Genomic DNA, 25,333 nt, shown 5'->3' with positions numbered 1-25,333 from the left:
ACATACCTAACCCTCCACTTTAGTATATTTGGAAAAAGGATTCACATCTTACATAAAAAAAAAGCCAATATTGATCTTTCTTTATTGATAGAGATAAAATAGAAATAACCAAAAAATGACCCAGGACAATGAATAATATACACATCCCATACACCTATCTTATCTTGATCCTCACTTCTTATAGTTTTATTTCTCAGCTGTGTCCATTTCCGTTGTAGAAGCTTTCGGTTCCGCATACACAGGCACACCGCTCAATGTCTGCGGGAACTCGTCCACGTTGATTCTTGGTCCTGTGAAGTTCTTTCTACCGTCGACGATCCATTGGATGACGGATATGACGATGATAATACCAAATGCAACGACGCAGTAGTCTGGAAGTGAAATTTGTGGTTAGTATTATATATAGGGGGCTTTTTTCGGAGATATACAACACTGGATAGAAAGTTGAGGGGGGTATGGACTTACTCATGCCGCTTCCTGTGGTGGGGATCGAAGGAGGGAAGAGGAAGAGGATAGTCGTGAGGGAGATGTATGCTAGGGAGATCTGTTTTGTTGCTGTTAGAAAAAACTGTGTATCTGGATTGGGAGGGTTATTGTATGTATATGGAAAGTAAAGCGTACCATATTGGCTACCCAGGCAAAGACGGGATTAAGCTTCCATGGTCGGGGTGGGAGCATTTTCCGTCCACGGATGCAGTTTATGGCAATTGGGATTCCGTAGGATAGGTCAAGGGCGACTACGGAAGCGGAAACGATTGCATTGAAGGCGCTGTATAGATAGACATCAGTAAAGAGTTACGCGAGGGCAGGGTAAATGCTATGCTGTATAGAGTCGGTCATCTTACCTTGAAGAGCCGAGGAAGATCAAGCCGAAGATAATGACCAGTGCGGTGGTTATGTAAAGAGCATTCAGGGGAAGTCCGAGCCTAGGATGGACTCGGGAGAAAAAGGTCGATGCGGGAAGACCGCCATCTCTGTTGTCGATTTAATTATTAGAATTTGTGCTCAGGCACAATGCGGGACGAGGTGGCTTACCTGGCAAATGCATAGATCATACGGCTGCTAGTAGTCATGATACTAATAGTTGCGAAGAGCATGCACACGAGCGGAATGCTAATCCATGTGTCAGAACAGAACATCAGATGGATAACGATGATAGCTTCTGTACTTACACCAACAAGCAAATAGCGCCAGCATTGCTGTTCGTTGCGTTCTTCAAGATTTGCAGCAACGGTCCGGCAGAAGAATTGATGACTCCCTCGATATCGCCGGCCACGAAGAGCAGTACGATTAGGAAGATGGCACCCGTGAAGGTACCGATTCCAACACAAGCGACCATGATCTTTGGTCCTTCGGTCGAAGCATTTGGTATTTCTGTTGTTGATCAGAGCCCGTTCGTCCGTATTACATTGCAGGGGTTACTACCTTCAATCATATGCGCAACTGCGTCCTGGGCACAAGTCAGCTCTGGAAGGGAAAGAATTCAGCATTCATGTAACTTACAAATCCAGTGACGCCCAGTCCTCCTTGAAGGAGCTAGAATGCATGTCAGTGATGTCTTTCGTAAACTTAACATGAGAAGCAACATACTCCCAGTAGCCAAGCAATACCGTCAGGCCCTAAAAAAACGTTAGGAAGATCATCACCCAGATGGGGACAGATATGAAACATACAGCCTGTCTGGTTCATGAATTCCGTAAAGACAAACCTGGGACAGTCAATATCTCCCTAAATGAAAAGCCACCATTGATATTCTACGTACTTTCCGGAGTTATAGTTCGGTGATGCGCATGCGAGTACGGTGATCGAGATGATCACGAAACCGGTAATCGACCACGTAACTATATTGATGTCAGAAATGCAGGTTTGAAAGCACGGGGCAGTGGAATGCATACAAGCTCCTCTTGTGACCCACGGCAAGGCCGAGTTCATGAAAGCGTTTACGCAGAAGGCGGCAATGTTGTAACCAATGTAAATGAGGAACTGGTGCCAGCGCTGCGCTTCGTATGCCTGGATCGCAAGTCAGTCAAGCACCTGTGATCAGCCAGAAGGAATTTCATACTGGATTCATCAGAGAAATAACACCAACGATCAACTGGCTTCCCAGTAGACCACCGGTAGCCACGAGAGCGACCTAAAGAATTAGTACACGGCTCCTGCACGTACGGCACACTGTAGCTTACCCAGCCAGCGACATTGACCCAGCCAGTGATCCATGACAGGATAGGCACCCACTTCTCCCAGGAAACTTCGATCGTTAGACCCATCATCGACGTATACCCGAATTCTATACTTACTAACTGTACAGGAAAGAAAGGTTAGTACACAATAAATCCCAGACCAATATCGAAGCAAGATTGATACGTACCTGCGACCCAATGGTATTGTCCTCCAGCTCTGTAGCCCCCGTCAGCACATCCCCCGACTTCAATCTGTAACAGTTCGGACAAACTCACGTGGGATATGCAGACAGGAACTCCGCCAGGGACGCTGCCATGCACAAATTACACACTCCAGCAGTAACAAGACCTATTCATCATGGAACGATCAGTCAACCATCCATCCATCCGATAACCACCAAAAAGAAGGACCAAATCGTCTCGCATTTCCTTACCCCACACGACACTGGTGCTTCCACCCGAGGTAAGACTGAGCGACAGACTCGCTGAAAGCGCAGTCCATGACTGTGTTGTATAAGCATTCAATTAGCGACGATTCCATCGAACTCAATTATAGCAACTCCCGCAATGGAGGTCTCTTCTGGAGCTTGCAAGATATTCGAAGTCGGTCGACATACGTTCAGGATCGCAAAAGCCAGACCCAGCATTGACCTTTAACGCCACATCAGTACAAGATGATTACCCCACTGATATATATGTGTCTCTCTAACAACTTACAGCGTTGAGAAATTCCGCTTCAGCTCAGCCTTGTGGCCCATCTGAGCCAGCTGGGCATCATCATCGGCTGGAGTGTCCTTCATGGTATAGAACTGCGCGGACCGATCACGAATACAGGAAAATACACTATAAAAAGGAGATGAAGAAGAAACCACGAGCTACCTCCCAGACCTTCTTCCTTTACAAAACGAGATGTCAGGTCAGGTCAGGCCAGCTGGACAGCAAAAACCCGGGGTACGCAAAGCAAAGCTTACGAAGGAAAAGCAAGAGTGCAGCTCACACGACATATGAGGAACGATTACACTCTCTCTACTACGCTATGCTGCCTACGGGACGAACCTGAACGCGGAGAAAACGATAACCAGCCGTCGTGGGTCGCGGGGAAAGGAAACGACCCATCCAGAGAGAGGGCTCGTGCGAGATACAACAACAGATTACTACTTGATATGGGGTAATAAGAATATAAATCTATCCCGTCGCATTTGCTCTGAGCTCAGAGAAGATCAGATAGACTTGCGCGTGCGTATTACGATGCTGAGTGTTCATTCGACAACATCACCGAGCATACGGAGATGGTGGCCAGTGAGCAGAGTTGGAGGGCGATAATAAGGAACGCGCCGAGGGGATCGGCAGCGGGGCCAGGAAAGCTTCTTAGACAGACTAATTCGCATACGTTATCGGCATGACCTGAAGGGAGGAGTTTGTGATATGTTTCGCCGGAAAGTGAGGACAACTAGCTGGAAAGGGGAAGATCAGACTACGCCGTATCATTCCCTCCGTTACACCGGTGTCTCATTCGAATCGAACGGAGCATTTCTGTTCTTCTTCTCCACCGGTTCCGAACCGAGATCGCAGGCCGAGTCGGCTTGCTTGGAGAATACTCGGGAGATTCACCCCGTCAGCTGCTGACGATAAGAGCTACAGATAAGGGCAGTTGTTATTATAAGACATAACATGCATGACAGGATTCTTCTGGAATTGTTCTCCCGATGATAGCGGGATGCTGTTCCTGATTGGCATTACTTTATTTCATCTTCATCACATATCTGCATGGCAGTCATGGCATTCGTGTGAACATGACCAGAAACATAGCCTCAAAATCATCTATCTCGTATAAACCTATGGCACAAAAGTACTAATTTTCTCTAAAAAAAAAAAATAAGAACATGTACAGTACAATGCTGGTTATGACATATAGTGCGACCGTATCACATCCGTTACAGCCGTGGCTTTTTCCGCACCTTGCGCACACCGCGCAACATCGACTCATTGAGAATGAACAAGTGCTTCCTCCAATAATAAGACATGAAAAGGCATGCTATGCATCTTCTATATAGCGCGTAGCCGGCCGCAGTTGGCGGGCTGATGGCATTCAATCAACATCATCACCGTTAGTCTTTAAATGATCCGTCCGGACAACGTAATCGTCCTGGTCTTCACCGCGGACCCCGTCTGAGGTAGGGTCGTCATCTTCCCCAACATCGTCGTAGGAGCGTGGGAAGGAGGCGCCATTAGCAAGTCCCGGTCCCGGGCTGTCAAGAGACGAGTCCGAATCGCCTGCTCCTACGGACAGGTGTTTCCCTTTCCCTTTTCCACTGACGCTATTCTTTCCCTTGCTTCGGATGGAAAGATTGTCGCTCATGCTACGCATAGGGAACAAAGGGTATCGTCCCTTGCCTTTGCTGCCCCTGTTTTCTGCGTAAGCGCCGTTCACTACAGTACCGCTTTCAGATATCTCATCGCCCGTGCTGAGACCATCCACAGCATCTGCAATCGTTCGAGGGGGGATCTTTGAGGGCTGTGCAGCTACGGCGGAGTCTTTCTTCTGTACATCCGTGGACTCGAACATGCGGCGGACCCGCTCAAAGTGCTCCAGTTCCTTGGCGCTATTGACAGTTAGCATCGGTATACATATCAAGCATACCCTACGAAAACATACCTCACACTAGGCACGAGCTCATTCTGTGCCTCAATGAAGTCCTCCTCGGTCACCATCACCGCCACATCCTCTGGCGTAGCAAGGTGGTCGAAGAAGTATGCCGTACTTACGGGGCCACCAGGGAGGGCTTTGATCTTCTCATCAACGGCAGTGGCTTGTCGAGTGATGGCCTTGAGCATAGCATCGGAACAAAGCGCGTAGAGATCTGCACCTGTATAGGTGAAAGGCAACCGTTCTGCAACACGGGAGAGAGACACGTCCGGGTGGAGGTTGAATTTCCGGGTAAGAGCCTCCAGAATAGTGGCTTGCTTGTCGTGAGTGTCTGACACACCCAAATACAACATCTTGTCGAATCGTCCGGGTCGCAGGAGCGCAGCATCAAGCAGATCCGGTCGGTTGGTCGCACCGATCACGAAGACACCACCGCCGCCCTCGTCACCACCACTCATGCCGTCCAATTCAGCGAGTAGCTGACTGACAATGCGGTCCATCACACCACCACTATCACCCTGGTTGCCTCGCTTGGGAGCTACAGAGTCCAGCTCATCGAAGAAGACGACGCAAGGACGAGCGTCCCGTGCACGCTGGAACACGCGTCGCACATTCGCTTCGGATTCACCGATGTACATGTTGAGCAGTTCGGGGCCCTTGACTGAGAAGAAGTTCAACGAGAACTCAGTGGCGATAGCTTTCGCCAGGAGGGTCTTTCCAGTACCAGGAGGACCGTAGAAGAGAATACCACTACGCTTCTTCATGCCCTTGGCGAACAGCTCTGGGCGCTCCAGTGGCAGCTGGATTGTTTCCATCACAGCATCTTTGATATTGGTCAGTCCTCCAACATCGTCCCAGGTAACGTTCGGAATCTTAGGAGCTCCAATAGCATCAGCAAAGTTCTTCCTGGCCGCATCAACAGCAGTGTCGAAATCAGCCTTGGTCACGCATCGCGCAGCATCGCCGCCGGAGACAACTATATCCCTAGGGCCCACTATCGATGACGGATCCTGCTTGGTTGCTGACTGGACTAAGTCCTCCAATCGAGCAGTCCTAGAAGCCGACGCTCTTTCTACGACATCCACTAAGTCTCCAGCGACAAGCGCGGCCGTCTTCACAGCAACTGAGGCGAGGTCAACGTCGGGGGAAATCTGAATGCCGCGATCAGCAACCGCATTTCGAAGGATGCCTTCTCTCTCTTTCTCTTCCGGCGCAGTCATCTCGAGCTCATGCGTAAAGAGACTGCGTATTCCTTCTGGGATCTTCTCGACATCGGTGGTAGTTGCAATGAGAACCCTCGAATCAGCAACGATTTCCTTCATCGCAGTTACCATTCTGTCGGCAGTCAAGACCTCGATATGTCTGATCAGAAGCGCCGTGCAATTTGCGCCGCAGGTGAATGCCCGTTCCGCCCTCGCCTTCAGATATGCTTCTGTCTTGACATCCCCGCCGTTCGCACCGCCTTCCGTCAAAATGTCATAGGCATCTATCGTGAACGTGTGGAGACCGATATCAGCGCAAGCTCGACTTGCAATGGTCGCTTTTCCGATGTTTCTCTGGGTGGATGTGAGGAGGATCACGACCGGCTTCATTCCCAGTTGAATGGCACGGGGGCTAGTCGCAGCAGCCATCAAGTCGCGCATTCGTTGCTGCAGAACAGGGATGAATGCTTTGGGGACCTCCGTAACCAGACCATGAGATGTAGGGAGGCGGCCACTTGACTTAGGGATAGGCTTCACTCCAAGCCAGTATTCCCAGGCATTGTCAAGCGTGCCGGGTACCCTGCTGGTCTCACTTCCCGCTTGAACCATCCTGGTGCTGGATGAATCAATCGCCGCAACCCCTCCCCAATCTTCACCATCTTCCTGTTCTTCCGAACTCGCAGGGACAACTTGTCCTACGCGTAGCCATGCCACACCAACCTTTCTTGCACCCGCGTCGGGCTGGTGAGCTTCCGGCGTGTATCCCAACTTAGCCGTAAGATCATCCTCCAGGTTACCACCGTCTGCATTCTTAGTAGCCGAGAAAACGGTTCTCCCTAGACCTTCGTCAACTGTGATCCCAATGAGATCGCCACTCTTCAGGAGTCTCCGTTTTGTTTCAAAGTAACGTTTTAGCCCCGCAAACAAGGCCGGCTGCAAGGCACGATCCATCGACAGTGGTGTAGATATCTTAAGCAAGGTGACCTCCTTGGCGACTGGTGGAGCTTTTGGTACGCTGGCCCTGGACTGCGTTAAGCCAGGTCGCGTGGCCCCGTGAGGGTGAGAGCCTGCTAGTCGTGAAAGCCTAAGGTACTTCGGATTCTCCAGATTGTATAGCAGTACCGGCGGAACGAACACGGTCGGTGTAAGGCCCCGCGAGGGAAAATGGGCGATGCTAGTTCCTCGGTCACCTGAATGGTGCATCGCATACCGAGGCTTAGGAGAGGGGAGTCCGGGAAGGCCAAACACTTTGACAACGCGCCAGTTGCCTGCTTCCTCCTCCTGGTCACCAAGACTTCCGAATTTCAAGGAGGCAAACATATTCAGCTGCGGCTCCTCAGAAGCCTCGACTCTGATCCAGTCTCCGGAGAAGCAGCCAATCTTGACGAGAGTGCTAATGTCCACGAAGACGAAGGAATCGGTATCATCATCTTCCCGGGGTCTGGGATGTAAGGCTTCATTTGGTATACGATTAAGCAAGCATTCGGCCCTGAATACTTTTCCACCGCCATGACCGGGGCGCATTGTCCCTGATGTGAAGCTGGACATCACAGAATTAGGAGTATGAACCCCATCAGTGAAGCGCATCCCCGGGCGTGGAGTGGCGGATGTCATGGCGGACAACGTGCCAGAAGGCTGTTGCGGCAATTGTGGTGCTGAGAGAGAGATCATGTCTTCAAGAGAATCTTCCGAGGAGTCGCTTGCGCCGCCAACAGAGCCTTCTGTTTCCGAGTCGTCAGGAGGAGACGTGCTCTCCATTTCTGTGCCACTCTCGGTTTGTTTGTCCTCTGCTGCAGAGTAGAACTGCTCATTCGACGTGTCCTCTGCTTCTTCAACAGGCGTGTCCTTCAGTAGACCGGACCCGGAAAGCTTTTGCGATCGCTCGTGGCGCCGCGCCTGCACCAAGACGATCTTGGTCTTCGGCAACAGTAGACCTTGGGATACCGGTTCACAGAACGAGATCTTCGCAGGCGGGGGTGGTGTATGGGTTATTGGGTGGGAAGGGAGCGGAAGAGGCAATATATCTCCAGTATGGAGTATCTTTTGCGTTGATAGAGCCTCACGAACAGCCGCTGTAAGCCGTTCCTCCGCCTCAGCAGCTGCCTTCTTCGTGTACCTCTTCTTCACATCCAGGGCCTTTCCACCTTTATTCCAGATCCCGTTGACGCCGTATGCGTTGGTATCGAATCCTCCTCCGAACTTACTCTGGACATCATCGAGAGCCCGGAGCATATTCCGCTCCACTGTAACGTACACCGTATCGAGGTGCAACGGAACGACATCGAGGATGCGAATCTCGATAGGTCGCGAATGTACAAAATGCCGCGTCGGATCCAGCACCTCCAACGCATGAGCAAATGACTGCAGTGAGCTTGCGGATGCGGGGAACAAGACGGTTGAATGCGAGACCGGCGCGGTCTGCGATCGCTCCGTGGATTGGATTCGCACTGGAATAATCGTCCATGGGATATCCTCGATGGCAGAATAGTTAGGTGTATAAGGCGATATGGCCACGTGAAGGATCTGCTGCTGTTTCTGCGGGTCCATGCCAGCCTCTTCACAGCTTCATCAGTATAGTTGCTCCGAATAGTTCGTTGATCCGTGACTTACCGGCCAGATCCAAGCCTGGGAATAGATCCGTCACCAGGTCATCAGACAGTATTCCTACATCACCGCGGAAGTGCTGATCCAGGACGAGATGCGCACTGATGGGAGCTCTGTCGCGCAACCGCCTCCTGGTGGCCTTCCGCCTTCTCCGTCTAGGCTGGTTCAGCAGATGCCCGTCACGTTCCGCGTCCATCTTGAGGTCCAGACACCGGGGGCACTTCCAACTCCAGACTGTCTCCTTGAACAGTTGCAGAGGGAGACCGATGACTCAAGAGAACACCTCCAAGACAGAGCTGAGGAGAATAATAATAATTCCAATTGAGAAGAGGCGAGCTGACGGTGGGGAGAATCAACTGCTTGCGGGTCTGGGGTCAACAGGCTATTGAACTATTCCGAAGTCCGCATACCGCCCGTGCATTCTGCCGCCGCCGAACCGAGGTTCGCTTTTGCTTCGTGTCCGATCAGCACAGGGGAATACCTGTCTGTCTGGAGAGAAAATAATGAAGAAGTTATTTGTACAGTGGCAAGCTGCCAGGGAAATAAAATCAGAGGAGAAAGTCGGTGTGCGAAAGGCAAGTGAGATGCCTCTCTCTCTCATCCTGCTTTCCCCCTCATTTGTCTCTCCTTCTCCGCGTGGCCGTTTTGCGGAGAAGCCATCGGCTCTCCAATTAATTAAGACGCTTTAGCATTATTGCACCAACCATCTTCAGCTGATTAGCTGACACGAGTATCTTCAAAGGTTGTTTTAGCTACATAAAGCACATGATAGATCTTCGTGCTGCGGTTTAACCAAGATGTGTCGTCCATACTTGACAATATCGAGTTGTTTCACTCCTGTTGATGATAGGTCGAATTCTCACAGTGCGCATTCATAATGGTGATTGTTTGTCCCTTTATACCATCGGAAATAGCATATGGTTGGCTGATATAAATTATACAGATGACAGAAAATAGATCTAGAGTACTTCATTACTGTTCCTGAGCTACGAAGTACATATCTCAGATCCCCAGCCATAAAAGCCTTGCCCAACGATCAAGATCGTTCCGCGTAAAGACCACATCCCCCTCACCAGCTCTCTGTGCTGGTCTTCCGACAAGCTTATCAAACTCCAAACGCAAAGGGGCGCCACTGATCACGGATGTTGTGGAAGATTGGTCAATGGAAATCTCAGCGGTCATAATCATGGATCCGCTTGATTGGTTAAGACAGGGACTGCGTCTTGCGAGTGGCGGCTGACTTGGGATCCATTTCTCGATCTTAACTGACGTGGTGGACGGGTTGAGCCAGATGACAAGAACGAGGTATACCTGCCCGCGAGAGTTCTCGATCCACCACCTTGCGTCCGTACGTAGACGCTGGAGATTCTCCGAATATCCCGCCTCAATAACGAAGTGCGGCCAACTGCCATGGTTTGTTCTAATCAGCTTATTGCGGAACGCGGAGTCGCCCTCTTTCGAGGAACTGTTACCGCCCCTGAACTTTGTAGCGTTGATTTGGTAGAACTCTCCATGATCAAGGCGCATATTTCCCCGCAAGCGGAGGAGAACCTCGTTCGCAAATTCGGAGTGAGCTGCCTCGTGCGCTTCAGTAGGTACTTTGATTATCAACGTCTCGATATCTCCGAAGTAGGTAAAAGCGACTCCTTTTCCACCAAGGTGGATCCTGCGGCTTTCAATGGTCTCAAAGTCCCCTAGGCTGACATGGCGAAAAGAAAGGTACTGGTCTTGACCTCCATTGTCCAGGTGTTCGTATCTTTCTGCAATTGCTCGTTCCAGGGCTTGCGGCCCTCTGTATTCAGCTGGCGGATACTGCTCCGTCAGGGCGAGTTCAGAGGATGGCGACATGGGAAACGGCCAAGGTGCGGTTTCGTTTGAAGTTCTTCTGATTGCAGGCGTGGGTGATGTATCGCGGTCTCCATAGCTCCTCGATCTCGTGGACTGCGAGCTGAGAGTGGCGTAGTAGAGGATGAGAACCAGGTTAAAGTGACAAGGCAGAGTACCGTGGACACAAGATAAGAACCAGGTTGAAGTGACCGGGCAGAGTACCGTGGACACAAGACGAGAACCAGGTTGAAGTGACGAGGCAGAGTACCGCAGACAGAAGAAGTGAGATTGAGATGACCACTTAGTGCACCGCGGAGAGAGGAAGAGAAGAAAAGGATATGAGGTCAAGGCGATGATTTATAGTGCTAGAGGAACAAAGGAATGATACTGTCAATGACAGTAGCCGTAACCACAATGCAGTGAATTCCATATTCACCCCAAAAGGACTGCTTCAATCCAATTTCCTTGACCGCAAACCAGCTGTTGCTTCACCCATATCTTTCTAGAAGAAGGCATTCACTAGCTTGGCAATGGGAAATCGGCCATCCTTCCACGACTGGGCCAAAACGTGATGAACTATGGGTTATTAGACTACCTAGACTAGGCATCAGGGGACATATTAGAATTTCGCTCACCAGCCACGTTGCGGGTTTCAATCTCGAGAATCGGGCTTTTCGTGGAGCACCAACAGAGGAGCCGCGGAATATATCATGTTCAATGACGTTTATATAGCCCGATCAGTTCAGATAGGCGGTAAGAGAGCATATCTGACCAAAACACCAGTCTGGTTAGCATTTGTTATATGCGTTGCGCCCAACTCCCTGACCATATCCAGCTTAGAAGCTATTAAATCAACAACAATCAGCATCGTTGCTAGAGTAAGCTTTGCTGCCATTACCTTGGCTAGTCCTACGGCACCGGGGCCGAATATAACAACTGTTTGTCCTTATTTACTTCCGGGGAAGAACTGAGAAAGAATTGGAAACAACAATCATCAGTGGTTGGATGTAATCCAAGAACAGCACGATTGGTGTATGTATGCACGAAGGCTGGTTAATCTGTGATATGGAACTTGATAAACAACAGACTAGTTGTGGTTTATCTCGTAAAGTATACGTGATTTTGGTATTTTCTAGCTAATCCATCAGATGGTGTAAATATCTAGATATCTGTTAGATCCTCCATACAGATTACTAAATAAAAAATGTATGTATGGTAATGTCTCGCTGTATTGAAGAAATAGCAGAATCGACGTGACGACACCTGATACTAGAAGAGGAACATTCCTTGGAGCTCTTCTGGTGGTAGCTCCGTAGGCGCCCAAGGTCAAGAAACGATACTCTAGAAGCTCATTGGACGCCCTATGGCCAATCCATCCCATGGATACGACCATATAAGTCCAAGGAACTTCTCTATCAGAGTACATAGTTAATGTCTGAGACCGCTCTCAGTTCCACTTCCGCGGCTCGACAAAATCTAGTGCCCGAATTGAGAACTCGGGATCTGGAGTTTAGTAGGTTAAGGGCTATGTCATGGGTTTGATATTATTGGATGTCCTGGTACGGGAAACCATGGATATGGGATAGACTTAGCATTAGGTATATCCCAGGCCTTCGAAAGTGTGTATAGTACTCTCGTGCTGGCGTACGGGGAGGGACTAGTAGTAGGTAGGATGTCTCGATGACACCTTGGAAAGTTCATTATGGACCCCACCTCAGTGAATCCTACAGAATCGGGACTCTTGTACCATACTAACTATTCCTCGAGGAGAATTTTATCAAAGTGGATTAGCTGATCTAGCTTAATGCGTACGTGTCAATTATCAGTACCTAGGGTTTCTGTTCGACCTCTTTACCCGTGATAGCCGCGTCCGCGGAACGGAGTATATAATCAGGCAGCCATATATTTCACCATTGTTGCATGACGTACGTCAGGTCAAAGAGCCCTATTTGGTTTGGGTTTTAGCTATCGTTTTAACAAACAAGTAGCCTTTCTACTTTGCAGTTACGATCAATTGCGCAATCGTCCATAGGATTCGAGCCTTGAGCGCGTATACACGCATGGACGCCAAGGGCGGCCGCTTTACCTTCGATTAGAAATTCGAAATCGAAATGTCTACCAATGAGAAGTTAGAGTTCTCGATCTGTCTGTGTGGCCGCGAACATCTATGAGGGAGAGCTGAGCAGAGTTCATTCTATGACGGCCCCATGGACACGGGTCTGTTATATCAAGGGCGTTCGAATGAGGAATGGCTTGTGACCTTCCTTGGCAGGATTGTGACTCGTAGCGGTAGGTTCTGTGAGTCCTGACTCCTCCGTACGAATCCAAGGACAGACACGAATCGACAATTATTAAGGTTCCTCGCACTGCATGGTACGACCTTGTGATCTCGACGCGGGAAGTTGATATCTTTCCCCCTGTGCTGATCAGAGTTGCGTTCACGTGAAATCTATGTGCTCTAATTAGTGATTACCATTTCCTCAAACTGGCTAGTTCACCCAGCGGAGGAAGGATCCTTGGTCCCCTTTCGTGCAATGGATGGAATAGTAATAATATTAATTAATCGCCACCGGTTTCCTACTACTTGCCAGAAACTGGCCGGGCACGAGGCTCTCCAGGGGCAGACTTCGCTAATTCCGGTTGCACTTCGGTGGCTGAGACATTATCCCGGTAGCGTAACTGGAAGTGATCGCATGGCGGCGGAGAATTCTGAACTTTTTTTTTTCTGTCTCGGAGTCAAGCGTATCATCGTGCCACAAGCTTTTTAAGGATGATGAGTTGCTGCATCTTCCACGGGCACGCAGGAAGAGCACCGGATCACCGACGTAACCAGTGTTGCCAGCAGTCGTGGTTGGTTCTCGATGCTGAGATGGTCGGTGTAAGTTGAAGCTACAACACCACACGCTGAATTTTTGAGCCTCAAACGCACGAGCCGTGACGTTGGCAATGACTTCTCGATCGAGCTAAATAATAGAGGATAAATAGCGCGTTGGATGGCCCTAACAGATGGCAGTTGTTGTCAGTTGAATACGGAAGACTCATCAACGGGAGAGACTGGGCCGGTCCACCGCCAAGCCCCGTCGTGGGGGCGGGGATGGTATTGTAAAGCATCGTCAGACAGGCGCAGCTCACCATTCAGTTGTGCGACCTTGACCGCGAGATGGCCGCTTGGCTGAGCCCGCGATGCGCAGGAAATGGCGGAGAGGCGGCTGTTAACCTTGGTAATCGGCGGTTTCAACGGGGCGGTACAAGAACGGGATCTGGATTCCCAACTTGCCTGTGCCTGTAGCCGAACTGCCCGTCGACGGAACGCGCACGATTCTACTCCGTCGAGCCTCTCATTGGCGTTTCCCCTGAGAGTTGATAGTGATGGGCTGCAAGTGTCGCAAGAACAGGGAGTTTCGATGCGGCTCTTGCTTCAACCTGGTGGACATGTGTACTCCGTATCTACATCTACTAACGTTAGACTACAGGATCATGGATGATGCATCTCTGTACAAGTACAGAGAACAGGCACCCACGACTCCTTTCAGCACACCACTCTCTACTAGATTAGTTATTATCCATAGGTCTTGTTGGGAACAACTGTTCTTTCGAAATTATTAACTAGTTCCCGACAATAATTCTCTAATTTATTGCATTACTGTACTCCGTACTACTGGTAATAATAATACCATACATAATAATTATTGTGAGTGAAGCGGAACCCGTCGGATGAAACCGCGTCCGTTCCCCGACCCCCAATCGGGTTTAGCGCGTATCTAACGGGCTGCTCCGTAATCAGCGGGGCTCATCCAGAAAGGAGAACCAATGATATCTCCCCAATGGCTGCGAAGCCGTTCCTGTCCGGGCCTAGCGCTCTCGTCTATCAGGCAGACATCGAAGACGCCGCAGCGCAGACATCAGCGCCGACGATGGACTGACTGCAAGGCCAGATCAAAGAACCTCCATCGTCCGCTCCCTCATCGACGCTTGCTTTCGCGTCTCTTTAATCTCTGCTATGGTCCATTATCGCAAGGCATCAATTATTACTTCAACTCAGTGAAAACCCATCTCGATTCTGGTGGACACCACAGCGTCCTCGGTTTGTTATACAGAACTTCAACACCCCCCTCCCTCCGGGTGACGGCTTCCATCTCAACATCGGGTGCATAGCCACCTTTACGCCTTCATTCTGCGCCCTCCTGGTTGTGACGGTACAATCAGCCCCCCGATTCCCTTTTCGTCTCCGAAAGCTCGTCTGTCGATCGTGTCTCGACTCGAATCGTCCCTTCCCAATATCGCCCCGATCAGAAGAACGATTGGTCTGGGGGCCCGCTGGATACCAGAGGTGGATGCTTTGGGTGATTGAGAGGGTGAGTCTATAAGAAAAACCGGTCCGTCAAGACAAGCTGGAGGGATTTTTTACCCTCTTTATGCTTCCCGTTCGGGCTGCACACACACCTTGGATGACTGTCCCGTGAAGACGTTGCGTCTGACTCGTTCCCCAGGATCCTTCTGAATCACCGGAACAGCCTGTCCGCTCCAGATTCTGGAATAGCTCTGCACTTCCGGTGAGTCACTGAGTGATCTAGCCATTGTCGAACAATCTGCCCGTTCTCCCCGCTAACCTACCTGCCCCTGGTTCCGCTCTTAGATCCATATCCATATCATTGTACCCAGTGATTGCCCGCAGCCGCAGCCATGTCCGCGCCCCAGGCTCAGCAGTCCCATGTTCACCCTCGTCGCCGTCCATTAAAGACCGCTGTACCCTCCCTCCCGTCCTCTTCAGACCGTCAGGACTCTGCATCGCCATGCCCTAGTATGCGTCTGAGGAAGGCAGAGACTTTCCACTCACCTACGTCGCCGTCTGAGGACCGTGACCCCGTTCTCAGCATCCCGTCGTTGCCTCGACGGTCCCCTACATGCCTGCGGTCGCTCGAGGCCATCGCCGCCGGTGAACAGCGTATGGCTGGTATCTTGGACCGCTTCAATTTGGACTCCCTCTCCGCATCCACCAAGACCCACGACGACGACCTTCCTGTCCCGAGAGGTATTCTACAGGCTCACGTTGGGCGGACTGACGCAATGGACACGCTCCCGGTCCGCACGCACGGTCTGCTCTCGCCGCCAATGGACCAGCCGGAAAAGGCCCCCAGACACCGCCAGCAACTGTCCGACAGCGGCTTGGGTTCTTCCATCAGCAGCAGCGCGGCACTCTACCCATCTGGCCGTAGCGGGCAAGGTGCGTTGATTTCACCGGACACCTATGCTTCCAATGATATTAACCTATTGCCAGTCAAAGCAGGTCACATGTCTGTAGAAGGTTGGAAGCGTGGCTCTACCGAAAGCTTTAAAATGCAGCAGTCTGCCATTACCAGTTCCATCTCCTCTGATATCACAGCTCCCGAACGCTCCCAGTTGAGCTTGTCTGCATGCAAGCGGATTGAACGTTATGTCCTTATCCCGATTCTGAAAGAAGACAAGTTGAAACCATTCCACGACCTCGTCAAGAGTGTTCCCCAGCGGATCGCCAATAAAGAGATTGCCTGTCTCCGTGACCTCGAAAAGACCCTTCTGTGGTTAGCACCGGTAAGTGAATCTCGGAATAGGGGCGTCTGGGGCACTGCTTATTTTTCGCGCTTGAAGCAATTCTCTCGTTTTTCCAAGGCGTCATATCTCGGTTTCTGCGAGTTTTCGATCCAGTGCATTCATACGGCAGTCGGGCATCTTAACGATCGCGAGCAACGACTACCAACCGACCGACCTTACACTAACGGCTACTTTCTCGACCTCGTTGCACAGATTAGACAGTACGCAGCTATGATGGCGGCTTCTAGAGAGAGGGCCCGCGCCCGCCGGGCTTCGGCGCAACCCTCGGAGGAGGTGAATGATGACCACGCCGGCGAACGCCTCACTCTCGAGGGTGGTCTGTCTCAAAACGGACGGCCAGCTGAGCTGGTCTGCCATAAGGATGGCAAGGCTGTGTCTCTCCGTACAGGAAAACCCTATGAAGAAAATTCCGTTCCTACGTTTAAGCGGTCTCTGAGCACCGAGACTCTTGACGATGGGGTAGTCCGTTCCATGGCCCGCCGCAAGAAGAATGCACCTCCCATGGATATCAACCAAAAGTGCAAAGACTGTGACAAGGTCTTCAAGAGACCATGTGATCTCACGTAAGTGCAAATCTCCCATTCTCCGTTGTGAAGCGAGCTAACGTATTCTAGGAAACACGAAAAGACGCATAGTCGTCCGTGGAAGTGTTCCGAGCCTTCGTGCAAGTACTTCGAACTCGGATGGCCCACCGAGAAGGAGAGAGATCGCCATGTTAATGACAAACACTCTACCACTCCAGCTCTGTACAAGTGCAGCTTCTCACCATGCACATACCAGTCTAAGCGCGAGAGCAACTGCAAACAGCACATGGAGAAAGCGCATGGATGGGTTTATGTCCGCTCGAAAAACAACGGGAAGACCGGGAAGAAGGGATCAACTCCCTCGTCCATCCCGCAGACGCCTAGCGTCCCACAGACGCCTAGTATGGCTACACCAATCTCCAATCTCACTGACCACCTGCCCACACCCATGACTGGTCCCGCGCCCTCTCCGTTTGAACCAGTAATGAGTTACCCCATCGACCCTCCGTTCTCCTTCGCGGATCCGCCTTCTGCCTCGAATGAAGACTTCCAGCTTTTCCCGGATAACAGCCCGTATGAGGATCCGACTGGCGCTGGTCTTGATGACTTCGGTCCTTTCACTTCGTCAGACTTCGAAGCTTTCCGCGCTCAACTGGAGGCTGCACCTCGCAATGAGCTTCTCCAGCCCACGGATATCCACCGGCCATCGTTTGACTCTACTGGCACGGCCACCGACTCGATGGGCGCGCCTGGGATCTTCGATGATTCTCCTCTGACGTCCACCGATAGCAGCATTAACTTTGACATCGACTGGAGCAACATTTCATCGGGTAACATGGACGGGGATTTCACTGCTATGAACATGCAGCTGCTGACACCCGACGGCTCTGTCGAGGCGCACGGCATGAATTCGTTTTCTCGAAACCCTTCCATCTGTAATGCTTCCCCTCTTATGCCTCAAGAGTGCAAGATCTCCTCCCTGTCTCCCGGTGGCCAAGGCAATCTGATGCTCTATTCCCCGTACTCTAGCAACGTCGATGCGGCTTTCACGGATCTTTATAACTGTGGCTGGAGCGAAAAGCCCATGAATGATTTTACTCTCTACGAGAACGGTGCCAATGCAGGTGGTAATTTTGCAGGAGGAGCAGCCAGGCCCTATGATCTGCACACTGCACATGAATCGAACCAGATGTTCCCTCCACTGAACACAGCCAACAATGAGCGGCTTGGAGACCATTCCTGGGCGGGACAATGCTTCGCAACTTCTAATTTCAACAACGGTATGATGGATCTGGACGACTATTTGGGTTAGCGAGTCTCCAGCTTACATACATTAACTGTCTATTCTTATGGCCACCCTTATTCTTCTTTTCTTTTCTTCTCTTCTCTTTTCTTTTTAGCGCGGGCGGCGTCCCGACACTTCTTGTCTGTTTTCTATAGCTTACTATTACTTATTTCTGCATGATGAATGAGATCTGAGCGCGGTTTACATGTCGCGCTACCCCCCTTCTGCTATGAATTCATTTTGATGGGGCAACTCTGTGGTTTTGATTGCGCTGTGTCGTTCAGTGTTGGGTTCCTTGATGGTTTGCTTGAGCCGACCTCTCAGCTCATGTAATGTGGAGAAAAGAGAATGAATACTCTAGCTCGTATGAATCAGTCTGGACAGAGAGAGATAGCAATTGATATTCCATAGCAAGGTTTCTCTTCCATGTACGGAGTACTGTAGCGTAGGTTCAGTCAGCCATTGTGGATTGCTAACTCAGGTCAACTTCCTTCTAGATCGTAGTCAATTCCGCACAATTGTTTTATTTTCTCCTGCTAAGCACGCCCTTCCCCGCGCTCTGTAGATAGATCAGCGTTATCGTGAATTGCAAGCTAAGGGTTATCTGCCCCTCGGATTCTGGATGGACTTCCCATTTCGGGACGAGTACGGTGGAGCCCAACATTTACCGCGGGCCATGGAGACTTGCTAGCAATGATAAGACTTCATTATTATATGGTAGAACAGCCCGGACAGCGGCAGATGACACAGACAATAAAAAGAGGTGCTGCATGTTATCTCCCAGACATTCCTGTTCAGGTTGGTCCAAGCGGCTGTCATGGGGCTGTTCAATGAATACCTTGTACGAATTGTTTGGTGTCAAAGTACCCTAGAAGTACTGTTATTCAGTCAAATGGGCAATCTGCCGGCCACAACCGGCAGAATCATAACAAAGAATAATAACTTCAATTCCACAATAGGAAAGTGCATGCGGGTCTCGTTTCGTCGACAGTGATATAAAGGGCTCAGTTCTCTCTCCCGCAAGTCTTCTGCCAATGTGCTCAACTCCTGTAGCTACAGCAGTGAACAACAACCATGAATCTGGATACGACCTCGATAGCAGGCTGGACCATCTACCATGATGGGGATGATGACAAAGCTGCAGTCCCCCAAAAGTCGAGCACGATTCCTCACCCGTTAGGTACGTTGGTTGTGTTACTCGTATGTACATCTAGGTTGCCTACTGACTGTCGATCCAGATCAGCTCTCAGTGACAGAGATTCCCATCGTGGCGCAATTGATCCGCCAATATGCGAGCCCCAAGAAAGTCAAGTTCAACTGCATCACGCTACGAGAGCCATTAAAGAAGGAGTATGCTGCTTTCCGTCGTGGAGAGAGCCCCCATCCCGATAGACGCGCGTTTTCGATAGTTCTGGAGCAAGGGACCTGCAATGTCGCAGAGGTCATTGTTAACCTGACTACAAGCTGCGTTGAACAATGGAAGATTGTGAAGGACGTGATGCCTACATTGACTCTTGAGGACCTCGATGTGACGGAGCGTGTGGCAAAGAGTGACACCCGTGTGATCGAGGCCTGCGAGGCGATTGGCATTACGGATATGTCCAGGGTCTTCTTCGACGCGTGGGCCATCGGTATCGATGAGCGCTGGGGATTCGAGCGTCGCTTGCAACAGGGTCTTGCCTACTATAGGAATTCCGCCAATGATAACCAATATGCTCATCCGCTTGACTTTGCCGTGGTGGTGGACACGGAAACAGAGGAAGTCCTCAGCGTGGACATACGACTTGTCAATGGGGAACGGACCAGGATTCCTTTGGATGAACACAATTACCTCCCTGAGTTCATTGGCAGGTCTTACAAGATGGACCAATTGAAGCCCATAAATATCACACAGCCAGAAGGCGTTTCTTTCCAGATGAAGGGAAATGAACTGTCGTGGGCTGGATACAAAATGCACATTGGGTTCAACTATCGTGAAGGCATTGTCATCTCTGATGTCCGAATCGATGACCCATACGAGAACCGTGAACGCGCCCTCTTCAACAGGATCAGCGTTGCTGAGATGGTTGTCCCTTACGGTTCTCCCGACGCCCCTCACCATAAGAAACATGCTTTCGACGTCGGAGAGTATGGCAGCGGTCTGATGACCAATTCACTCCAGTTGGGTTGCGACTGCAAGGGTACTATCCATTACCTTGATGCTGTCCTGTCGACAGCAAAGGGTGAGGCTGCTATTGTCAAGAATGCAGTCTGCATTCACGAAGAAGACAATGGTCTGCTGTATAAGCATACCGACTTCCGCGATGGAAGCGTGATCTCAGCGCGCGACCGCAAGCTCATTATCTCGCAGATCATCACTGCTGCAAACTACGACTATGCGTTCTATCACATCTTTTCCCTGGACGGAACCTACAAGCTTGAAGTCAAGCTGACTGGCATGCTCAACACCTATTGTATGCATCCTACAGAACAAGCTGCCCCCTATGGCACTGAAGTTGCTAGAAACATCACTGCACAGAACCACCAGCACATTTTCTCGCTCAGGATCGATCCTGAAATAGACGGTCCGAACAACACAGTCATTCAGAGCGACGCTGTCGCTGGTGACGAGCCTGTTGGGTCTCATGGGAACCGATACGGCAATGCTTTCTACAGCAAGAAGACGCCCCTGAAAACATCCCTTGAAGGGGCCGTCGACTACTGCCACGAAACAAGCCGCTCGTGGGATATTGTCAATCCCAACATAATAAATCCCATCTGCAAGAAACCAGTCGCTTACAAGATCATCAACAACCAATGCCCTGGTCTGCTAGCTAAACCCGGAAGCACAGTCTACAAGCGCGCAGGATTTGCCCGCAAATCCCTCTGGGTTCTCCCCTACCGAGACTACGAACTATATCCAGCCGGCGACTACGTCTGCCAATCGACCGGAGAGGACAACTATCCCGGAAACGAGAACATCGTCGACTGGGCCTCCAGGAACGAGTCTATCGAAAACACAGATATCGTATGCTACATGCAGTTCGGCTTGACACATTTCCCGCGCACGGAAGACTTCCCCATTATGCCAACGGAACCGGTGAGTATAATGCTACGGGCGTCGAATTTCTTCCAGAAGAACCCGGCCTTGTGGGTTCCGCCCTCGAGTGTTTCTGTGGATAATGTCTCGAGAGATGCTTTTCCCTCTTCGAAATCGTGCTGTGTGGTGGATAAGTTGGGTGGTCAGGCGAAGCTGTGAGAGCAACGTTGTGATCTTTTCATGACGGTGCATATTCCATAGCATAAACGCAGCTTTGTGTATTGTTATCAGACTTCTGAAAAGCTTAGCTTCATGCAATCAATGAATCAAAATTCTCAACTTCATCGAGTTACTTTAGCCCCCCAGACCTAGGTACCCAAGAACCACAGATCGCACTGTATACTATATACAGGTCTCGATCGAGATCCCGCTGATCGAACAGAAGTCCAGAAATTCAGTAAATTGATATAGTTAGATCACCTGCTAACTATGAGTAAAGCTCTCCTTGCCAAGTTATTATTACTTCCAAGAGGCCAATCTCCTCCGAAATTTCCCCACTCGATCGGGTAATGCAATAATGGGGCGGGATTTCGTGCTGCTTAGTTTAACTTAGTAGATTTCACCCCTCCTGTCAAATTGTATGCACATAGTGAAGTTGGCACGGATCTCTTTTCGCTTAACTACTCGTGTTTAAATTTCATGTGGGATTTTCAGTTGTGTCATATGCGTGCCTTCAGTAAGAGACGATTGTCCTTTTATGTTGATACAAATTTCCTCATCTGCCATTCACCAATAGTCTTAACTTTTTGATAGAGGCTAGTCGTGGTGCTTGAATTAAAATATCCTCTAATTGTACTGTGTCATTTTTTGCATTTGTTGAATATATCACTGGTGAGTGTGCGGGGTTGAGATTGGGGACTTGATATATTGAAGTGCGGGGAACGTACAGTACCTGGAAACAATCAGACATTATCGAATTGGGTGATAAGAAAGAAAAGGAAAAAGAAGAATGTTTTCTCCAGATTCAGAAAGAGAAATCTATGGGGTTCGCGACGTCGCGACGTCTTTTGGTGATGACTTCGACGCGGAGTCTGTGGTGCAGCCGAACGAAGTGCAGCCATTGTTGCAGCCAGACACGGAACCGCAAACCTGGAAGGCTCCAAAGGGGTTTATCTGGATTGAACTGGGTATGTATCGATGAATATGGCCTTAGAAGCTTTATCTGGGATAGTTAAAGTGCTGATTTTATATCTAGCCATCTTCGCCAATGTTTTCCTTTCCGGGTTCGACGGCACAATAACAGCATCAACGTACGCTCTTATCAGTTCAGAGTTCCATGCTGCGAATACAGCGTCCTGGTTGACAACTTCGTATCTGATTACCAGTACGGCGTTCCAGCCTCTGTATGGCAGGTTCTCTGATATTTTCGGGCGACGAGTGTGCTTTTTCACCTCTACTATCATGTTCATGCTGGGTTGTGTGGGCAGTGGGCTGGCTAAGGATATCATCTTCTTGAACGCTATGAGAGCTCTGGCTGGAATCGGTGGTGGCGGGCTTATGACTATGGGTAAGGACTGTGAGCTGGTTGTTATGATTCAAAGCAAATCTGATCCATGTTCTCAGCTACAATCATCAACTCCGACATGATCCCGTTTCGAGAACGAGGCTTGTACCAAGCTGCTCAGAACGTCCTGCATGGTTTCGGGTCAATATGCGGTGCTTCCTTTGGTGGTACGATTGCAGACACAATAGGTTGGCGCTGGTGCTTTCTTCTCCAGGTTCCTGTCTCCATCGTTGCTCTCGCGGTTGGGAACAAGGTGATCAAAGTGTCATCGGATACCGGATTAACAGGCGTCAAACCCGGTTTTCGTGGTGTGTGGAAACGTATCGATCTATCGGGTTCCCTGCTTCTCGTCTTGGGGCTTTCTACTCAGCTTGTTGGACTAAGTCTGGGTGGTAATGAGCTACCGTGGGATAGTCCATGGGTGGTGCTGTCTTTCGTGACAAGTTTCTTATTCCTGGCCCTATTCATCCTGGTCGAGGCGAAGACGACTACAGTCCCGATTATTCCCCTCAAGATGCTGCGCGGCGTTCTGCCAGTCTCTACGCAGATTGCGAATGTTTTCGTCGGGATGGCGGCATATGCTGTAAGGATTGTCCCTCATTTCCTGTTTCTAATTATTAGAGATCCTGACTCTAGCGCAGTTCCTTTTCACGTTGCCTCTGTTGTTTCAGGTCATCCTTCTGGACTCGGCAACTAAAGCAGGGGCACGGCTTGTTATTCCCTCTCTATCGACGCCCGTGGGTGGTTTGATTTCAGGCATCATCATGTCCCGCTGGGGCCATCTGGCGCACCTCGTCCGTGCGGGTGCTTTCTTGATGTTCCTGGGAAACACGCTCGTCATGTTATTGAGATTCAACGATGCTTCATGGAAGTATATTGTTTACCTCATTCCAGCTAATCTCGGACAGGGAATTGTCTACCCAGGTATTCTCTTCACGTTCCTCGCAGCGTTCGACCATGCAGGTGCGTTCCTCCTCCCCAAGCCTCCTTTTTCTTTTCGTTTCTGCAGAAGAATCATTTTCCTCACCTTGTTTCCAGATCACGCCGTTTCGGCCTCGACCGTCTACCTGATCCGCTCCCTCGGAACGGTATGGGGCGTCGCCATCACATCTGCCATCGTGCAAAGTACACTGAAATCAGGCCTTCCAGCGGCCCTGAGTGGAATACCAGACAAATGGAAAGTAAACCCATCCCATATCCGGAAATTAACATCAAGATACCTATCATCTATGAATGGCCGCTGATCAAATGACTTTGTTTTTTTTGGATAGGTTATCGAAGATATCAGACACTCCGTATCTGCAATCCACACCCTCCCGCCTGATGTCCAGATGGCCGCTCGGCTGGTCTACTATGATGGAATCAGATTATCTTTCGCAGTATCTGCGGGGTTTGGCGCTGTTGCGACGATAGCCGCTCTGTTTGCCAAGGGAAGAGGCTTGGATCGCTCAAACAGCGCCTAAGGGACCGGTTGACGTTCGGCCTTGACTGCGGCGACGTGCCTAGCCGACGGATTCTTTAGTTTGATGGCCGGGTTGTGGTCCCTTTGCTCTTAGTGTGGATTAGAGGTTGGGGTTTGGCTTCATTGGAAAGAGGAACCGACAGTTAGAACAAGATAGAATAGAGGTTTAGAGAGCGGGGAATAGGTGCTGAACGTAGTTATCAAGTGGAAAGATATTTTATGTGTTTCCATCTTCTTTGCGTGCCATCGGTAGTTATTATTATCCTTATTACCAAGTTAAATGAATGGTCTCATCCTGCCATAGCACAGGGCTTACAGCTCGGCGTAGTTCCAAAACGCTCTCCTCTAATCACCCTAATCCCTAATTATTTTGTGGTATATGATCAGTTATGGAAGTGGTGTAAAAACCGCGCTAAGAGTTTGGAACCACGACGAGCTGGCACCCCCATAGCACAGATCAAACATGGCGTGGCTGATTTCTAATCCTCAAGCTGGTGGATTGTAGGCAGACGAATTCTCAAGTGGCTTGGTCTATGGACAATATTAAATAATTAGGGCTTATCTGCATAAGTTGCGTTGGTTATTGTGTAACCTGCCAGATCCCTCAGACTTGGCCCCCTCTTGGATGATAGATTGAAGGTTAGAGTCAAATAATATAAGAGTTATTATTATTTTCTGTGTCCTATAACTTGATCATTTTAATCACTCGTGTCAGAAAGGGGCGGCATCTAAGTCACTATATTTACTGTATTATTCTAGAGTAGGTAGTAATTATTAACTAGAATAAGAATAAGACGATATTGGCCTGTTTCTATTCTTGTTCCAGACCAGATATTCTAGAACGGCATCAGCCACGCTCAGCCTTACAGACTGGGCCCATTATTATTCCTGGAGCCCAAGAAGTTAAACGGTTCCCCATCTGTCCGTAGGACCGTTACACATCGATGATTGTGAAACAAACCAATCCAGTGTAATTTATTTTAGGGTCCGCATTCACACGCATGACTGATTGTAATCTAGTATGTAGACTAATTATTTTTATGGTATTACTTACCGGTTGGTTTTGTGAAGGCTCCGGTGTCTCTGCGAGACTCTTAGCATTTATGCTGAACCATTCTATCGCGATGGAGGTCCCGTTCCCGTCGCACTTGGACACGACGACCCTTGGAACGATCTTGAGCCTGTTCAACTTTGGGTCGTAGTGTCAGTTAAAGTGGAGAGAGATTTTCCGCAGCTAATGATGGCGGAGACTCAGAATGGCTGAAATGATGCCGTCCGAATGGACGCGTCAACTGCAGCCGTGGCCTGGAGACTAGCAGATACTAAAGACGGTTTAAGGCGTGGACAAGACGATCTGAGAGTCTGCTGAAAGGCAGATCGATAGTTAGAGTAGATAGATGATGGAGTTCCAGGACGAGCAGAAAGTA

At 49.9% G+C, this 25,333-nt stretch overlaps 6 protein-coding genes across 6 annotated transcripts; 3 read left to right on the top strand and 3 right to left on the bottom strand.

Annotated features, from left to right (window-relative positions):
* Positions 1–186: 186 nt before the first annotated feature.
* C8Q69DRAFT_502704 (GABA permease gaba) lies at positions 187–2,980 on the bottom strand (the record flags this gene model as incomplete). Its single annotated transcript, XM_028632418.1, has 19 exons — positions 187–371; positions 466–544; positions 622–769; positions 846–974; positions 1,036–1,113; positions 1,173–1,374; positions 1,426–1,450; positions 1,504–1,536; positions 1,591–1,619; positions 1,674–1,708; positions 1,763–1,841; positions 1,896–2,010; positions 2,063–2,134; positions 2,184–2,287; positions 2,369–2,397; positions 2,457–2,529; positions 2,615–2,684; positions 2,798–2,831; positions 2,898–2,980. 19 exons carry the CDS (start codon positions 2,978–2,980, stop codon positions 187–189), a joined length of 1,602 nt encoding a protein of 533 aa, XP_028488812.1.
* Positions 2,981–4,251: 1,271 nt separating this feature from the next.
* On the bottom strand, positions 4,252–8,922 carry C8Q69DRAFT_13267 (putative peroxisome biosynthesis protein (PAS8/Peroxin-6)). The gene is made up of 3 exons (XM_028625327.1): positions 8,640–8,922; positions 4,837–8,584; positions 4,252–4,783 (listed from the first exon to the last, which is right to left on the bottom strand). Exons 1-3 carry the CDS (start codon positions 8,827–8,829, stop codon positions 4,270–4,272), a joined length of 4,452 nt encoding a protein of 1,483 aa, XP_028488811.1. The 5' UTR covers positions 8,830–8,922; the 3' UTR covers positions 4,252–4,269.
* A 607-nt stretch (positions 8,923–9,529) lies between these two features.
* Positions 9,530–10,910, bottom strand: C8Q69DRAFT_13323 (hypothetical protein). The gene has a single exon (XM_028625332.1). The coding sequence runs from the start codon at positions 10,479–10,481 to the stop codon at positions 9,636–9,638; it is 846 nt and encodes a 281-aa protein (XP_028488810.1). The 5' UTR covers positions 10,482–10,910; the 3' UTR covers positions 9,530–9,635.
* Positions 10,911–14,838: 3,928 nt separating this feature from the next.
* Positions 14,839–18,345, top strand: C8Q69DRAFT_13202 (C2H2 type zinc finger domain protein). Its single transcript, XM_028625315.1, has 4 exons — positions 14,839–15,013; positions 15,097–15,684; positions 15,739–16,615; positions 16,667–18,345. Exons 2-4 carry the CDS (start codon positions 15,144–15,146, stop codon positions 17,886–17,888), a joined length of 2,640 nt encoding a protein of 879 aa, XP_028488809.1. The 5' UTR covers positions 14,839–15,013; positions 15,097–15,143; the 3' UTR covers positions 17,889–18,345.
* A 590-nt stretch (positions 18,346–18,935) lies between these two features.
* On the top strand, positions 18,936–21,099 carry C8Q69DRAFT_440272 (peroxisomal copper amine oxidase; the record flags this gene model as incomplete). Its single annotated transcript, XM_028628629.1, has 2 exons — positions 18,936–19,041; positions 19,100–21,099. 2 exons carry the CDS (start codon positions 18,936–18,938, stop codon positions 21,097–21,099), a joined length of 2,106 nt encoding a protein of 701 aa, XP_028488808.1.
* A 368-nt stretch (positions 21,100–21,467) lies between these two features.
* C8Q69DRAFT_450055 (MFS drug transporter) lies at positions 21,468–24,407 on the top strand. The gene is made up of 6 exons (XM_028629413.1): positions 21,468–22,067; positions 22,136–22,447; positions 22,504–23,027; positions 23,086–23,407; positions 23,483–23,625; positions 23,716–24,407. The coding sequence occupies exons 1-6, from the start codon at positions 21,890–21,892 to the stop codon at positions 23,905–23,907; spliced, it is 1,671 nt and encodes a 556-aa protein (XP_028488807.1). The 5' UTR covers positions 21,468–21,889; the 3' UTR covers positions 23,908–24,407.
* Positions 24,408–25,333: the final 926 nt, after the last annotated feature.

This window comes from Paecilomyces variotii (assembly GCF_004022145.1).
Source record: "Paecilomyces variotii strain CBS 101075 chromosome Unknown C8Q69scaffold_1, whole genome shotgun sequence".
NCBI lineage: Eukaryota > Fungi > Ascomycota > Eurotiomycetes > Eurotiales > Thermoascaceae > Paecilomyces > Paecilomyces variotii.
This window is presented reverse-complemented; position numbering and strand designations above follow the sequence as displayed.